At 29.0% G+C, this 17187-nt stretch overlaps 4 protein-coding genes across 4 annotated transcripts; 2 read left to right on the top strand and 2 right to left on the bottom strand.

Annotated features, from left to right (window-relative positions):
- Positions 1-512: 512 nt before the first annotated feature.
- On the bottom strand, positions 513-2652 carry LOC145753351 (uncharacterized). The gene is made up of 7 exons (XM_082569761.1): positions 2513-2652; positions 2059-2222; positions 1621-1734; positions 1444-1545; positions 927-1066; positions 682-838; positions 513-607 (listed from the first exon to the last, which is right to left on the bottom strand). Exons 1-7 carry the CDS (start codon positions 2650-2652, stop codon positions 513-515), a joined length of 912 nt encoding a protein of 303 aa, XP_082425887.1.
- A 2234-nt stretch (positions 2653-4886) lies between these two features.
- Positions 4887-6290, bottom strand: LOC145753350 (equilibrative nucleobase transporter 1-like). Its single transcript, XM_082569760.1, has one exon. The coding sequence runs from the start codon at positions 6288-6290 to the stop codon at positions 4938-4940; it is 1353 nt and encodes a 450-aa protein (XP_082425886.1). The 3' UTR covers positions 4887-4937.
- Positions 6291-6964: 674 nt separating this feature from the next.
- LOC145751970 (replication factor C subunit 2-like) lies at positions 6965-9921 on the top strand. The gene is made up of 7 exons (XM_082568144.1): positions 6965-7094; positions 7304-7522; positions 7801-7935; positions 8043-8166; positions 8326-8427; positions 8801-8938; positions 9226-9921. Exons 1-7 carry the CDS (start codon positions 7003-7005, stop codon positions 9457-9459), a joined length of 1044 nt encoding a protein of 347 aa, XP_082424270.1. The 5' UTR covers positions 6965-7002; the 3' UTR covers positions 9460-9921.
- Positions 9922-10047: 126 nt separating this feature from the next.
- LOC145753349 (origin recognition complex subunit 3-like) lies at positions 10048-15708 on the top strand. The gene is made up of 18 exons (XM_082569759.1): positions 10048-10077; positions 10307-10441; positions 10628-10754; positions 10935-11054; positions 11311-11444; positions 11704-11855; positions 11983-12145; positions 12684-12827; positions 12947-13050; positions 13154-13214; positions 13299-13415; positions 13546-13626; positions 13825-13978; positions 14127-14218; positions 14306-14403; positions 14607-14748; positions 14834-15018; positions 15603-15708. Exons 1-18 carry the CDS (start codon positions 10048-10050, stop codon positions 15706-15708), a joined length of 2145 nt encoding a protein of 714 aa, XP_082425885.1.
- Positions 15709-17187: the final 1479 nt, after the last annotated feature.

The following is a 17187-nucleotide window of genomic DNA, read 5'->3' as shown; positions in this document are numbered from 1 at the left end:
TGCTATTAAAAACGAAGATTTATCCCTCTACAAAATATAAAACCAGACAACAACACAAAGAAAAAACTACATTACGACAGAATAACTCAACAAACATAAAGTATGATTATTGGGCTACTACATTGAAATTCAACTGTCGTTTATAATTTTGTAGAATGGGATATTTGATAAATGGTAACTGAAGATTGGTTCGAATCTGCAAAAGTTTCAAAACACATAAATATTTTTATGTTGTTAGTTTGGTTTCACTTATGACAAAGCCACATTTATTAGCATGTACGTAACTTTAAAAGCAGATTAGAGCAAATTTAAGTATAAGAAATATTTTAAATATTATACCAATTGGATTTAATGATCTTTTTCGTTTACAGACAAATATTTTCATAACAAATATTCTGAACTCTTTGTCTCTAATGCTGTAAATTGCAACATTTGCTGCTCTATTTAGAAACAAAAAAATTAATAACTTAACAACAGAACTATAGACTTATTTCAAATAAGTCATTTTTTTCTTACCCACTGCACATCACCAGATATGTGCCAACAAGAATTGCTATTGAATTTCCGTATCCAACATAGGATAGTCCGAAAGCCAACACGCCAGGCACTAAAAATGTTATTATTTATACTAGGTTTTATTGGTTAAGGGATTTTACCTAAACATATATGTCATACACTTACCTAAAGTTACAGTAAACGAGATTTCCATAAGTGTTAACGTTCGATAAGCTGCTAGCTGGTTTTTTAGCGAAGACTCAGCCACTGAAGTTGCAGTTAAACGCCGCGCTCTCCTAGCCGAGGAATGTATCAAACCACCAGTGGTTATAGTAAATGTACTCTGAAAATGTCAAGTACAAAAGTGCATTTACCCCACCTTAATTTATTATAATTTAATGTTTGTTAAGAAGTAACAATATGACACTTACCATTAACACATAAGCGACAATAATTATTGAAAGGCAGCCGAATGCGATAAACTTCTGTCCAAGGGTGTCTATACGAATGTTTGGCATGTAGAGAAACTGAAAGTAGACGTAAGCAAAAACAAAGGCTTCTGGAAACCAAGCTACAAAAACAGTAAAATATTATTAATTCTGTGAAAATCTGCCTTAAATACGGTGTTAAATATGTGACAGCTCATTTTTACTGTGAACTGCAAGAACGTAACAAAGCCTATGCTTTGAACTGTGCTGATTTTGCAGCATTTTAAGCCTTAGGTAAACCTATAAAGCTTGTTGTAACAAATTGTTTGGTCAGTTTACTTAAGATTGCCGTTTAAATCTGTTTTGTTAGTCTTGACATAAAAGTTTTAATAAAAAAATAGTGAACTCTAAATTGTTTAGTTGTAAACCTAGTATAGTATACTGAAGCGTTCTATTTTGTGAAGTTCAGTGGTCAGCGTAACAGATATAATTGTAATTAATTCTAAAGAAAAATTATTACCTGGATAAGATGAAAATATTACTGACACCAACCAAACCACCGCCAACTGAACGTAAATCAACTTTGGATTTTGAAATTTGGTTTTTATCGGCCATTTGATAGCTGCGAATCGGTTGTAGCTCATTAGTACCAAGTGGTATAGTGAGGCTATTATGCTTAACATAAATAGGGAAGTACCGAAATATGCTGGCACTGAATTAACTTTATCCCTAGTTTCATAGTAGATTTGTTTTGAAGTTGAATTTAGGGTCCATGCGATGTTTGGTATGGTAATTAAAAAGAGCTGAAATCCTAAAAATAAGTTTATTTTATTGTAAAATACTAACGGATCTAAGTATTATGTTAGTTAATAATACTTTAATGAGTTTTTGTTGAATAATTTAACATTTTACATTGTTTGTTTTTGACAAATGGAAATATTGTGTTTCTTATATTGATTGTTTTCGAACAATATACTAGGGATTAGTTCCAATAAATAATTAATCCAAACTATCACATATTAAACAAAAATAAACAATTCTAAAGCCAATATCCTAAATATAACATAAGACACATACTAAGTCGTAATAATCTATATACAAAAATACGTTTTTTGATTTATGGTTAGAGACTCACCTGTTAAAATGTCTGCAATGGCTAATGATGCCTTGATATATGATAATGGATAAGGCTTATTTTTAATGTTTTGTCTCGCAAAGGCTATTACCAGTACGTTTCCGCCCAAAATTGCTGTGGCCAATATAGCAGATAACACAGCAAACAAAATGAACGCGTACTCACTTAAACGATCAATACAATTTAAAATAAAGTGTGAGTAAATAAAATTTTAGATTAAAATTTTTTTGATTTCTACAAATATTGATTGAAAATTTGACGTGAATGGTTTTATTGAATAAAAGTTGTTATTGCGTTTATAATAACATTAGACTTTCCTACAATTTTTAAGTTATTATTGATTTAAAAAGTTTATTATCTTCTGTTTAAAATAATAATTTAAAAATCCAATGTTGATATATTTTATATTTTTAAAATTAAAAATATTTATAACTTTAAAGTTTTTATTTCTTACTGGCAAGTGGGGCATTCTGATAAAATAATATCCTCGCAAATTAAATCAGTTTCTTCCGTACAAAACGTATTCCATTTATTTGACCAATTTGCAGCCTGATCAGTAGTTGTCGCGACCACAAAAGTCGAGTTTAAGCTCATTGTTTAATAACAAATATGTCTATATTACCCTAAGTGAAAATGCTGGATAATTAAATTGTGTAAATACATATTTATTACGCAATTTCGCCTCCAAAAAATGTTTTTAAATACCATTACATGCATACTGTCTCAGTAACTATCTTATACCTTATACTAGTAACTATCTTATAGTAAAGGTCTAATACTGAATTGATATTTAAGAAAAGTACTTTGATCCCCTTTGCTACTCTTTTTCTAGCTACTTTCTACACTATATATTGAGAAAAGAGCATAACGCTTAATTCAACCCCTTGACATTTAAATATCAAACAATTAAAAACTGATATTCTACCGCGCCTATAAGATATCTTTTTCTTCGGTAAATATTTTATAAGATAAGGCAAAATTGTACGTGATTTTTTCGATATTTTTTTAAAATTTTTGACACTGTGTTTTTTATGCTATATCTAAATTAAATTATTCCAGTTCAGTAAGCTTTTTCGATAGAATTTTTTCTTTTGTGTTTATTTAATTAAGGCTTTTGTCACATTTTTTTTATTAAGTAGGTATAAAAATTAAAATGTTTTATATTGATGTTTTAGTTTTATAATGAACACATACATTTTTACAAAAAAAACAAATTTTTTACATGTGAAAACAAATTGCAAAAATCACGTAAAAAGTAAGAAATTTTTAAATGTTTATTTTATAATTAATGATTTTATTATTATATTGGTTTTGTAGACAAGTATTTTTTTTAAATTTTGGTGTGTCAAGCAAAATATCGTGTTAATTATAGATAATTTGCACACGATTTTAATTAATTATTTCACCAAAAAACAGGATATAAGAATGTCTGTAATAGACGCCAGCTGATTACATGAAAAAAAAACATTTGCATGTTAAGCTTACATACATGAAAAATTATAATTAAAAGTTGTTGATATTTCAGTAAAAACAATTATTTGGTCAATTTTTTGAAATATAGTCTAGATGAAAAATGTGGAGGTTCAATATTTCCTGAAAATGGAATATTATTTTTCAGCGGGTCCAAATATTCTTCATACATAAGTTCGTCCATCATTACAAAACCCAATTTCTGTAAAGCCCTGTGAATGTAATACGACGTAGAATGGCAAACAACCCCGCCACAGTCTATTGCTTGGGCTACTTTTAAACTTTCTTGACACATTTTTCCAAAAATTCCTAGATTTGTAAAGTCGCAACGGACAACACACATCCCCAGTTCCAGGGTTTTTATTTTGTTGTATTTACCGCTTTGCCTATCATTAAAACAGGTAGCAAACCGATGAAATTGCCCAAGTTTTGTGTTAACCTCTTCTGCCTCTTGCTTATTGATTGGAAATGTCTGAAAAATTCCATCAGGGTTACTAGGAAAGTTAAGAGACATCCCGACTAGAATATTAGTAGCTTTATGAACAACCCCGACGCTAGCACCTAACTTCAGTTTTTCAAAAGCTCTTTTGAAATGAAAATCGCTTACGTCTGACTGTTTAATCTTTAACATTCTGTGTATCGTGACATTTTCTACATATTCCTTGTTTATCAGCATTTTAACATTCTCATAATCGTACACAGTAAGAATTTTTGTTAGAAATTGATCATCAAAAGACATTTTTTAAAACTGCAGCCTATTTTCTAAAATAATTAATGCAATAACTTAACTTTTAGCCGACTAATATGCATTTAAAATATTATTATTTCCTATCTGCCTTTTTCTTGAGAAAGCTTACACAAAAACTCATAATTAAAAACGCGAAAAACGACCGGAACTACATAATATGCGATGACCAGAATTTTACGTAGTTGTGTCTATTAGAAAACTGCTATGAAATTAATCAAAAACAATATTCTGCGTAAGACTGTCTGTAGGTTACTGGTCTATCAATAATGATGCATAAAGTTTTTAAACTCGGTTTAATCATCAGAAAAAATTTATCTTATGGTTTATTTAAATTTTATGTAGACAACTTTAAATTCAAAACACTTTTTTTTTGTCCTAAAACAACATAGTTAATTACAAAGATAAAACATTATTGTAGCAATTTAGTAATATAAGAACGGGAAATATTGGTACTTTTTTAAATCCTTGTAAACATGAGAAAGACCTTAAAAGACCCGGAATTAATTGTAATAGGATCTTAAGGCAAAACAATAATACAAAAAAAACAAAACATTTTTAGGCAAAAAACATATTTTTTAAAAACACTTATTTCTATTAGCGTTTACAATTTTCCTGATAGTAAAAAAGTACAAAAATCCTGGAAAAATATTATTTTACGAACTCAAGTTTGCAGTTCGTAGTTTAGTCCACGTTTTGCCCAAACAATTGGGTGAATCAGAGTTGAAATGGAAAGACCTAGAAGCAAATAGTTCACGGTCAAAAAACTTGGATCGTACAAAAGAGAAAGTTTAAACATTCCGAATTCGAGCAACATCACCAACCCTCCTATAAAAATGCTCAGGCCGTACACCTTGCCGAAATCTTCCATAGGAAATACATAAGCGATAAACGTAGTGTTACTTCCATAAACAAAGCCCTGACCGATAAGTGAAATTGCATAAGTTAATATCGGCTGCTCTGTCACCACTCCTGTCGACAGAATTATCATAATTATGCTAGTTACTATCGATGAGGCAAGCAGTCCAAAATACAAAGCTTTTGCGCCCTTGTGAAAATTTGTAAAGCTGTCGACCAAAAGACCACTTGCAGCCGAAACTGCGAAGGCGAAAAATAACAGAATACCGTATAAATTAATCAAGTTGCTGATATGGGTTTCGTTTGTGTATATAGTGTGCAACCAGTCGTTTAAACTACCATCAAAAAACACGTTTCTTAAAGCATATATTGCAAATTGATAAGTATTGGTCCAAAATAAAATGTTTTTGAAATTTGATGGTCGTTTTTTTTCTACGATATCTGACTTCAGTTTTTCATTTAATGGCAACAAGGTAGTCTCGTCGTTGTTATTGTTATTAAACCATTCGTATATTCCATATACAAAATCCGGGTCTTTAAATGGGTATGGGACAAACTGCCGTGGCATTAAAGTGATTGTTCGAAGCCATGGCAATATGGTCAAGCACATAAAAAAGATCAGCATATTTTGAAGCTTATACCCGTTTTCGTAGGCAATCTTAATTACAAGACACACGCAAGCCGACGATGCTAACATACCGTCAAACATCGTTATAATCATTGCTCGAATACCGGGAAAAAAGTTGCCAGTCTGTGGATTTGTAATAAATGCGGCTACGCTTCCTGTAACAAATATAAACATGCCGGGATACAACAGCCACGGTATGTTAGCGGTTGAAGCAACTAAAAGCGTGGTCCCAATTGTCATTGAAGCGCAGCCAAATATCCTTGTCTTTAATGTTCCGTAGTGGTCCATGAAATAGCCGAACGGTAGGCCCGAAAATGACATAGCAATAATGCCCATATAGTAAACCAAATTAAGGGCTGCTGACTGACTTTCGCATGGTGTATCAGCTGTGTAATTTGAAGGGCATTTATATCTAAAGTAGCCCTCGTGTATTAACACGAATTCCAACGACGGCCATCCGAACAAAATTCCAGTAAAGAGCAAATTTTCAATCAATCCTGTGACTACCGTTAAAACAAATAGAATTCGCATTTTTTTCTATTTCCAATACCTTTTATAGAAAGCACAAATAGTGTCAATTAAAAATAAATAAAATACGGCCTAAAACACTTCTTTACGCTGTCACTTCCTACAACTAAGTAAGTTCTGCAGATAACCTTTGAGTTATACGATCGGAAATAAACAGGAAATTATACAATGCTAGGAAAGTGTTTTTTCTAAAATTATTCAAAAAATCTTTACAAAGTAAAATAAAAATTATTTGATTGATTAACAACTTTAATTTGGGTCAGCAAATTTGATTAAACTTGTTGTGCATTGAGGATAAATCAAAGGACAATAAAATCAAACTAAAAGTGTCTACTTTATAACTCCCGGGAAATTTTTGTTTAGATAATTTTTTGTAAGCATGTTTTTGTGCTGTTTGTAATTAAATATATAAGTTTATGTATTTACTGTTGTAGGCTATATATAAGATTAAAAAAGATAAATGCATAGTTTAAATAATCGGTAATAAATAAGAAATGAATAAGAAAATCCGGCAGCGTGGTGTAGTGGTAAGAACACTTGCTACATCACACATGAGGTCGTGGGTTTAATCCCTACTGATCTTGTGCTGTAGCGCCCTTGAGTAAGGCGCTATAAAAAAGTAAGGCGCTATAAAAAAAATAAATAAATAAATAAACGACTGTTCAAGGAACTAAACGATCTAAACAATAGCTAATACTTAACAAATAAGCTAAATATGGCAACCACTAGCACGGAAAAAATGGATTGTGATGAAAGTAAAATTATCAAGGAAAAGAAGTCAAATAGTTCTGGTTATGAACTTCCTTGGTAACCAAAGTTTTTTTAAAAAAAAAGTGTTTTTATTTTTATTAAATGCATGTAATCTGTTAAAGGTCTAACATATAAAATTAATGTTTACATCTTTCAGTTTTGATTGAAATATAACATTAATCAATTTTTGGTAAATTTACTATATATAAACCTTGAATTTTTTAGTTGTTCAAACAATTAAAATTAAACATTTAATTTTCTTTAAGGGTTGAAAAATATAGACCTACCAACCTCTCCGAGGTGGTGGGTAACGAAACCACAGTCAGTAGACTTGCGATATTTGCAAACGAAGGAAATGTCCCAAACATTATAATAGCTGGGCCTCCAGGTGCTGGCAAAACTACGAGTATATTGTGTCTTGCTCACACCATGTTGGGTCCTAATTATAAGGAGGCAGTGCTGGAATTAAATGCATCTAATGACAGGTAACACTAAGTATTTTGATTAAGTTACATGAAAGTTGAAAAATGTGAATAAGTGTTGTTTATTTTATTCATTAATTTGTCCAAATTTTTGCCTAAAAAAATACATTTTATTATTAAAAAATTGGTTATAGTTAGTTGTGTTACTACTAATACCTATTACTACTGATATAAATCCTACTAATTTATACCTTTGTTAAAAAGTATCTTATGTTCATATTTACGTTATTTGTTACATTCTTTTGGTTTTGCAGAATATTCTAAATCATTTTGTTTTACAGAGGTATTGATGTGGTCCGAAACAAAATAAAAATGTTTGCACAAAAGAAGGTGACTTTACCACCAGGTCGTCAGAAAATAATTATTCTCGATGAAGCTGATAGTATGACCAGCGGGGCACAACAAGCACTAAGAAGGTTATTTTGTACGATTTATATCATTAAGTATCATTTTTTTTTGATTAAGCATTGGTTTTGTGCCTTTTTTACTTTTAATTTTATTTAAAATTCCTTTTTTGTTACAGGACGATGGAGATTTACAGCAAAACAACAAGATTCGCTCTCGCTTGCAATCAGTCAGATAAAATTATTGAACCAATCCAATCGAGATGTGCTGTGTTAAGGTACAGCAAACTAACAGATCAACAGGTAATGTGTAAACTTTATTGCAAAAATATTTAGGATTTTTATAATTTAAATATATACTTACTTTTATGAAATTTAAAGGCATACCTAATTAGCAATATAAATATTTTATACTTTACTATATTTGATAAACAAAGTATTTGAACTTACAGTATTTTTTAGATATTAAGTCGCTTAATGGAGATAGTTGATAAGGAAAATGTGAAATACACTGACGATGGTTTGGAAGCTATTATTTTCACATCACAAGGAGATATGAGACAGGTATGGTGTAATTGAATATCTTGTAATTCTTTTTTTTGTATATATATACTTTATCCTTGATGCGGTAAGGTCGACTTCATGACCTAAACATAGAGTAACATCTGTTATCCCGACCCGGTCTTGAGTTGCCTGTGTCAGTTTGGGATAATTGCAGGAGTTTACACTGTTTATAGCACTTTACTTAATGGCACTACAGCATAGAAGCCTTGGGATCGAACCCAAGAACTCATGTAGTGTAGGAAGTGTTCTGACCTGACCACTACACTATGCTGCCGGTTTATTGACATAAATGTTTGGTTAGATATTGTATTAGGTTAAAGTTTTTTTTAGTGCATTTTTAAATTATATTTTAACTAACAGTGCTTATTTTTAGGCCCTAAATAACCTACAGTCTACTTACCAAGGATTTGGTTTTGTAAATGGTGAAAATGTGTTTAAAGTTTGTGACGAGCCTCATCCTCTATTAATAAAAACTATGCTGGATCATTGTGTAAAAGGCAACCTAGATGAGGTAAAGTTTTATAAATATAAAAAAGGATTTAAATAATGTCTAAAATTTGAAATGTTTAAAATGTTTGTAGTCTTACGTTTTAAAGTGTAATAAACTTAAAAATCTTAAATTTTTTCAAAATTTTTTTAATGATTGTTTGATAAGCTTATGTTTTTATATTCTTTTTTTTAAACTTGGTTGAATCATACATCATTTTTAATATTAATTATTAACAAAAATGCTTTTTTTATAACTTTTACCATTTAAAACCAAAACATTTTTTTTTAATTCTGAATATTTTATAACAGGCTTACAAGATTATCAGCCATCTTTGGAACTTAGGTTATTCCCCTGATGACATCATCACCAACATTTTTCGAGTGGTCAAAACACACGACATGCAAGAGTACACAAAACTTGAGTTTATTCGATTATTAGCTGAGGTCCACATGAGAATTGTTCAAGGAGTTAACTCACTTTTACAACTCTCAGCTCTGCTAGCGAGATTTTGTAGAGTCGGGATAGAAAACAATAAAAACTAAATTACATTTTTTTTTCTTCTTGGTTTCAATGCCTACACTGCTCAGAAAATTGTCAAAAATGGAAGAAAGCCTGGATCTCTATTAGTAACCAAAATGGGGTACATGTAATTAAACAAAAAGGTTGCATAAATTAAACCCTTACCCTAACCCTCACATATTCAGTTTACCCATTAACACATCTGACTCGTAAAGCGGACTAAGTTATACTCATTAAAACATATTTCAACTAATTTTTAATGTCTTGTTGAACAATTGCCATACTTAGGTTATAACGCCTTGGTAAATTCGGGCGTGCAAAACTAATAGAGATCCGAAAGCCTTTCTGCATTTTGAACAATTGCAATTAAACCTATATAACACATTAACACATTACTGCCAAATGTATAATAAATTTTTTATAATTTAAAAGTAATCAATTGTTGTACATTTATTTATTTAAAGACACTTGTACTGAATTGTTGATTGCCCATTATCTTAAATGTAATAAGGTGCTCGTGCAAATAATATCACATTTACAGAATATTAATGTTTTTGACTTTTCTGTTCAGATGGTTAAAATTTTATTTAAAATTTATTTTGTATTTTGATATGGACAAATCAACTTCTTCAGTTTCAAAGGTAAGTATGTCTTTTAATTTTACTTTTGTAAAATAACTTGATTTATACAGACTAAAATAAAATAAAATCTTTATAAGTATAAATAGCAGGAAAATTGTTCTCTATAAAATTTATTGCTATCCTTAACAAATCAAAAATAGTTTAATCATACTGTCAACATAGTAATTTTTATTTTTAATATATTAGTTTAATCTTACGATATTGTATTAAACCCACTCTTTTATTGTAGGGTTGTTTTGTAATACCTGGCAAACCATCATCTACAGTTGAAGCCAAGAAATATTTAAATGGAAAAGGAATGAAAAGTTTGGAAAGATGGGAGATGGCTCAAAAAATTTGGAAAAATATTCAACTCACAATTGATGTAAATATAAGTTTGTTTTATAGATTCTAAGGAATTTTAAAAGTACACATAAATATGTGCTGCACAAAAAAATCTAAAATTTATATTATAATTTATATTCTAGTATATATTCTAATATATACTTAATATTCTAATATATATCTAATAGGTATCTTACGTAATTTTTTTTTATACTATATTTTAAAGGAAATTAGTTTAAAACTCCAAGAAAAGATGTTTTCTGATTTGATTAAATTTTTTGAATCCTCTAAATTTACCGAAGTACGACATGAAGGTAGAAGAAACGAGATACCAACCGCTGCGTTAATAACAGGTTAAAAATAATATATTTAACAAAAATGCATTAAATAGTATGAAAAATTTATTTTATGTTTTTATTTTTTTATGGCGGACCCAATAATTAAATTTGTATCTAAAGTTTTTATTTAGTAATATTACTATCATGTATAGCCTATAAAACAAGAAAAAAAAGTTTAATTTATTTTTTTTGCAGGGGTCAATATGCCAGATCATGCAGCTTTATTTACTCAACTTAAAAATGTTGCAAAAGAAACTTTATCAGAAGGCAACCTTTCACCGTTAGTTGTCATTCTACAATCTAAACATTGTGCAAGTGAGTTCATATATATTTTATTATTTGATGTTAAATTGTAAAAGTTTTAAACTTTATATCGAGTGCCTAATCAATGTTTTAAATAAAAATATATTATTTTTAATTTCAATTTTTATGGGTATTTTAAAATTATTTAATTCTGCGTTTTTTTGATGTGTGTTATGTGTCTGCGTAAATCGCTATTCAGTTAGACTGGCAAGGAAATAATTATTCTTTTAATTCCCCTGAAGTTTAATTTGTGCCTCGAATATTTTAGACATCAAAGTTTTAATGAAAACACTTGGTGAACAGTTAGTAAAAGAAAGTGAGAATCAAAATCTTAATTTTGAGGAAAATGATTTTGGAAAAAGGCCGGTTACTATGTCAGCAATTGAGAAATGGTACAATAAGGTAAAAGTGTTTTAAATTGTGACTTTTAAGGATATTATAGAATTTTGCAGGGTAGTTTAGTTTCAAATTAATTTTAAACAACTTTTATATGTTATTTTAATTGTATTAATTTTTTTTTATTGGTAATGCTTATTTTTTTAAAACTTAGTAGCAGATACAAAAAAAAAGTCTATTTACCTTTTGCTAAATAGTTTTTTTTGTTTTAAAATATATTTTTATGGATAAAACTAAATTAGTTAAATATTTTATTATTATACAGTTAATTAGAAGCAGTGAGAATTGTGCATCACCTAACAAAAAACGAAAAATATCTTTAGAACAAAATTTAAACAAACCTTCGATTATTATAATGTGTCAGGATTTCGAATCTTTTTCACCGAAAATTTTACAGGATTTTATTCTCATGTGTAGGTAGGTAGTTTATCAAAAAAATCTAATTCATTATTTTAATTTTTTTAAATACTTTAATTTTGTAGTAAATATTAATTTAACTTTTTATTTTTTAAGTTTACAAAAAATTTAAACAATATACTTTTAGTGGGTACACAAATCGGTTACCATTCCTGTTTGTGTTTGGGGTCGCAACGTCATGGTCAATAGTCTCACAACAGCTTCTTCCTCATTCTGCGATTGTTCATCTTTCTGTGGAAAAGTTTCAAGCTCCTTCTGCATCCTCTCATCTTGCTCAAATTATTGATCATGTAAGTTTTTTTTCAGAAATTTTTTTGAGTAAAAAAAATTTTTTTCAGTAAATTTTGAAAGGTTTAAAAAAATATACAACACTGAATAGATTCAAATGAATAGTGGTTAGGGTTTGGTTTATAAGATTTATATGATCCATGTAATTCATTCAACTAAATTTATTTTGTAAGTACCCAATTTTGGATAGTAAACGGGGTTTTATCTATATAATGAAGCTTAGCAAACGATATAAATATTTATAAATATGTATGTCTAATTTATAGGCCTACAAAATAAAATAAATTGTCATTTGCGGTAAGCAGGCAAATAACCGTGATATTACGAAAATTAAAATCTCGACAGTGAGGCGGGCTATCGACTAGTTTATCCAATAATGTAAATAGTTACTACATTGTTTTTTAAAGCTAAATTTGGAAATAGTGTTATTTTATTTTAATATCGAATTTTATTTTATTTGGCCTACTCTTACTTTTTTTTGCTAGAAGTATTTTAATTTGATTTTAAAGTTTTGTTTACAAATAATTTCTTTTTTTTTAGATTTTGTTAACAAATGAGCACCCATTTAAATTAGATGGACGTTGCTTACAAATTATTCTTGATGTTTTTTTATGTCATGATTTTTCAATCAAAAACTTTTTGCACACTTTGAAGTTTTGTGTCTTCGAGCATTTCTATAACAAGGTAAATAGCACACTCCGTTTATACAATTGTTTAAATTTATTATTTTTAGTAGCAGTATGCATATATTTTATGTATTAGAACATATTCTTTTTTTAGTTAAACCTTTATTTTATTTTTAGCCAGCAAGTATTCTATGTAGTAAAACTCCAGAAATGGACAGTATTATATCAAGATTTTCTAGCAAAGAAATTCTGTATTTTAAATCACTGCCCTCAATTGAAAAGTAAGATTTATTTAAAGAAATTAAATCTATAGGGAGCTTTTTCTATTCAAATGTGTCCTAAACTTAGTTTTGTTAAAGAAATACTAATTTTTTTTTTTTAAAGAATGCTTTCTGTAATGAATGAAGAAAACCGAAAAACATTTTGCCAAGAAGAAACATTTAAGGTAATAAAAAATTTAAAGAAAATGAACAAAATTTTACTTTATAACAATTTATATTTTTTTTATTTTCAATTTTTTTTTCTTTAGCATGAGCTTAAAGAAATGTTCAAAGATCTTCAAACATACCATGATCAATTTTTTCCTGTTTTGAGATCTATGTTTTGTTTCACTTCATCTTTACCTCAACATCCACTTGGTCAACAGGTACAAAAAATTTTTTTTAAATTATTTCTTTTAACTTAGTAAAAAAGTTCTTTATTTGGTACATATTTGTATTATGTTATATGTGATGTTAAATACACTTTTACATTTTACTGAAATTTTTGTTGTTTAGATTCGTGAGTTATATTGTTTATGTTTTCAAACTGAGCTTGCAAAAATATCAGGTTATCGTCAATCCATAACATTGTTAAGGGTACATATACATGATTTCAACATTTTTTCAATCATTATTTAAATAATTTTTCAATTGTTAGTTTTAAAAATTAGGAAAAAATTTCAAATTTAAAATATTTAAAGAAATTATTATTTTACTACAAAACTTTTATAAGCTAATAAAATTTGTTTGATATAAATTAATTTATTTTTTACACTGTATAAAATTTTAACATAGGTATCATCACGTGATCAATTAATAGAAAGATTAAATTCATGTCTGAAGCCTCTTGTTGAAAAACCTTTTAAAAATATCGACAACCAACTCAGTTTCAAAAAATCTGTTCAGAAAATTAAAAATGTTATTAAACAACTTGAAACCCTTGATGAAAGTATGTTTAAAACTTATTTAATATCTTGAAATTTACTATGTGTTGCGAATGTTTTAAAATTTTATTTTACTTTAAATAAAACATTTATTTTACAACTTTATTTTACCTATAACATTTTTTGCAAAACTAAAATTCTTGCTATTTTTAGCACAAGAAGAATTTAATATAGAAGATACGAAAGAAGAAGAAAGCAAAGAAGAAGTTATTGAAACTGTTAAATATGCTTACCAACTACAAGAGGTATAATTTATACTTTTCTAATAATTATTTTAAGTAGTCTAAAATAGTATTTATTTAAAATGTTTTATTATTTTATACATTGTGCAGAGGTTAAGGGATCGTGCAAATAAAAAGAGAGTCAAAAAGTTGACAAAATACGAAAAAATAAGAGAAGATATTTTAAATTTTCTAAAAGAATTTTTTGAGTAAGTTTGAAATATTTAGTATATTTAAAAGTATGCGGAAAAATATTTTTAAATGTGCTTCTGTAGAAAAGTACAAATTTTGTTGAATTTATATTTTTTAATACTAAATTCCTTTAAAATATATTGTGTGTAGTAATGTTTTCTTAAATAATGTAGGACTAAACAATGCTTAATTATAGTTTATTAATGTATTAATTATTTAGATACCACCTTAGAAGTGTAAAAAGCTTGCCATTGTATGAAGTATTTTATTTTGAATCTTATTCTAATATCAAACAACATCTTCTAGCTGCACCCAGATTAGCCATACAAACTGCACTTTCCAATCCATTCAAATACTTAAAGGTAAATAACGCAAAAATATTCTTAACAAATATATATAAAAAATTTTTTTGGTTATACAAAATAAATTTTAAACAATTTTTAAAAGGTACCTTCTCTTGAGACTATAATTCATGGAGTTATTCCGCCCAATGCCCCAGATATCTGTGTGGCTTACAAACTACATAACGAATCAGGTAGCATAATTAACCTATATGATTGGATGTCTGCCTTTCACATCATTGTTACAGCAAATGACAGTGTGGAAAATGAGGAGATTAGTGAAATTAATCAGTAAGTTATATTTTGTAAATTCTATGTCTCCGTTTTTCGGTCTAATTTTTTTTGATTTATTTATACTTGATGTGGAAAGGTCGACTTCATGACCCAAACATAGGGTAATATCAGTTATCCTGTCTCGAGTTGCCTTTGGCAGTTTGGAAAATTATTAATTATATTTTCCCTCTAATTAAGCTGCTGATAGGCATCGGCAGCTTTATATAGCGTTATTTTATATAGCGACTTACTCAACGGGCGTTACAACTTGAAAACAATGAGGATCGAACCTAAAACCTCATGTAGTGGAGACTAGTGTATGAAATTTTAAAATATAATTAAATTTACATTATATAAAATCTTAACGTAGTTTCAGAAATCAAATTATTTTTTGCTTTTAACCAAATAATGTAACGTATTTTAAGTCACGTGATCACTTATCTTATCTGTGTTTGCGTGCGACGAGGTGTAGTTTTGTAGCCTTACTTTTTATTTTGCGATACTGTAATTTGGTTGTTTACGTTTTGCCTTTTTCGTTCTTAATTGGACTGGTTAATTTTTTTAACTAATTGAAATTACTTAAACTCTTTTACTGTTTTTAGGGCAAGGTTTATAAGAGTGGTTTCCGAACTTCAACTTCTTGGTTTTATTAAACCGACCAAAAAGAAAACAGATCACGTACAACGGTTAACCTGGTCCCATGTTTAACAAATCTTTATTTGGTAAAATTTTTAAGTGATATTTAGCATAAAAGTTTTTGTTATTAGTTGGCAATTCAAGTGATATTAACATATACCCAATTGCTTTATTGATTATCTTGTAATACATTACATTTACGTAGCAAATTTTTGTGTATATTTGTATTATCCTTAATAAACCTATATGATCAAAAATTTTTGTTGATATTTATTTATCAAAACACCAAGAATACCTTAAGATAAATTCACAAATATAAACATGTATTTAGGTGACGTCACGACACCCGCAAGCTATCACAGAAATATGAATAAAATTTATAACAGACATATAAAACTAAACAACTATTAATACTTATTTTTTATACATAAACATTTTCAACTAGATATAATACACTTGCAAGCATTAGAAATTAACATAAGCAACTTAAGTATATATTGTTACCACCTCGCATCGTTATAATGCTATTGTTATCCGTATTGACATAATGGCTTGTATTGGTATAATGACAATCGATTAACGAGGCCTTTAAGTTTCCCCCTATATTCTGGGGTCTGTACTTGCAATCCCATTAGATTTGAGCTGGCGTGCGAGCTAGGAAAACTGGCTCTCCAAGCAGATGGTAAAAGGTCGACCACCTTGCCGCCGCTGGTCCTTACTGTTCCACTCTAATAATAAAACTATTAGTTATAGATGTCACAGCTAACATATATTGTCATAATAGAACTGCTAGTCTCTAAATAAAAAAAAATATACCTCATAAGTATTGCCTAGCCAAAAACTTGTGCCCTCTTCAACGTTTTCGAGTAAATAATCGTATAGTTCATCGTACATTTCTTGGCTTGTAATATCTGCTAAAACACCCCCGTCGTTCCAACAATATCGTCTTGCGCCTCCGTACCCTTGAATATCCACAGTTTCGTTATATCTTATACAGACTCCACCGTAACTAAATCCGTTGTTACAATCGACTAAATTAAAATAAAATTAATTTAGCTTTACTTGAAAAATTTAGTCACCGTAGATTTGTAAAACTTTTCGGCGAATATTAGGCAAGATATTAGCATTTATTTGTTTACCTGGATTATTTGCATTCAAATTTTGCATTGGATCAATGTTTGGTGTATTGCAGTTCTCTAAATATTAAAGCATATCGGTATTTTGTTAAGATTTAAGTGGTAATTAAAAAATAATCAAATGGAATATACTTGTAACGTAAATCTTTAATTCGTCAACTTCTTTTTGAAGTTCGAAAAATGCTTCTCTCCACGAATCGTCCCCGGTTTCGCCTTTCATACCCTTTTCCCCGATTTCACCCTGTTCTCCTGAGGGTCCTATATCCCCTTTGGGGCCCTGGATTCCTTTTGCCCCCTTTGGTCCTTGTAATGATTCTCCAAACGGTGTAGTTGTTTGTGGAATACTTCTATTGCCGCACGTCAAAGTGACCCTATGACCGTGCACTACGCATAGTACCACAGCAAGAATTGCGGG

This window comes from Corella eumyota, chromosome 5 (genome assembly GCF_963082875.1).
Source record: "Corella eumyota chromosome 5, kaCorEumy4.1, whole genome shotgun sequence".
Classification (NCBI taxonomy): Eukaryota; Metazoa; Chordata; class Ascidiacea; order Phlebobranchia; family Corellidae; genus Corella; species Corella eumyota.
This window is presented reverse-complemented; position numbering and strand designations above follow the sequence as displayed.

What these genes read in the sequence shown, in the direction of transcription:
- LOC145753351 (XM_082569761.1), bottom strand. Translation starts at nt 2,652, where the DNA reads ATGAGCTTAAACTCGACTTTTGTGGTCGCGACAACTACTGATCAGGCT. An exon ending in TCAGAATGCCCCACTTGCCA is followed by an intron (nt 2,223 to 2,512) that starts GTAAGAAATAAA and finishes TGATCGTTTAAG; the next exon opens with TGAGTACGCGTTCATTTTGT. An exon ending in CATTGCAGACATTTTAACAG is followed by an intron (nt 1,735 to 2,058) that starts GTGAGTCTCTAA and finishes ACTTATTTTTAG; the next exon opens with GATTTCAGCTCTTTTTAATT.
- LOC145753350 (XM_082569760.1), bottom strand. Translation starts at nt 6,290, where the DNA reads ATGCGAATTCTATTTGTTTTAACGGTAGTCACAGGATTGATTGAAAAT.
- LOC145751970 (XM_082568144.1), top strand. Translation starts at nt 7,003, where the DNA reads ATGGCAACCACTAGCACGGAAAAAATGGATTGTGATGAAAGTAAAATT. An exon ending in TTAAATGCATCTAATGACAG is followed by an intron (nt 7,523 to 7,800) that starts GTAACACTAAGT and finishes TTTGTTTTACAG; the next exon opens with AGGTATTGATGTGGTCCGAA. An exon ending in TAAAAGGCAACCTAGATGAG is followed by an intron (nt 8,939 to 9,225) that starts GTAAAGTTTTAT and finishes ATTTTATAACAG; the next exon opens with GCTTACAAGATTATCAGCCA.
- LOC145753349 (XM_082569759.1), top strand. Translation starts at nt 10,048, where the DNA reads ATGGACAAATCAACTTCTTCAGTTTCAAAG. An exon ending in CAACTTCTTCAGTTTCAAAG is followed by an intron (nt 10,078 to 10,306) that starts GTAAGTATGTCT and finishes CTTTTATTGTAG; the next exon opens with GGTTGTTTTGTAATACCTGG. An exon ending in GAGATTAGTGAAATTAATCA is followed by an intron (nt 15,019 to 15,602) that starts GTAAGTTATATT and finishes TACTGTTTTTAG; the next exon opens with GGCAAGGTTTATAAGAGTGG.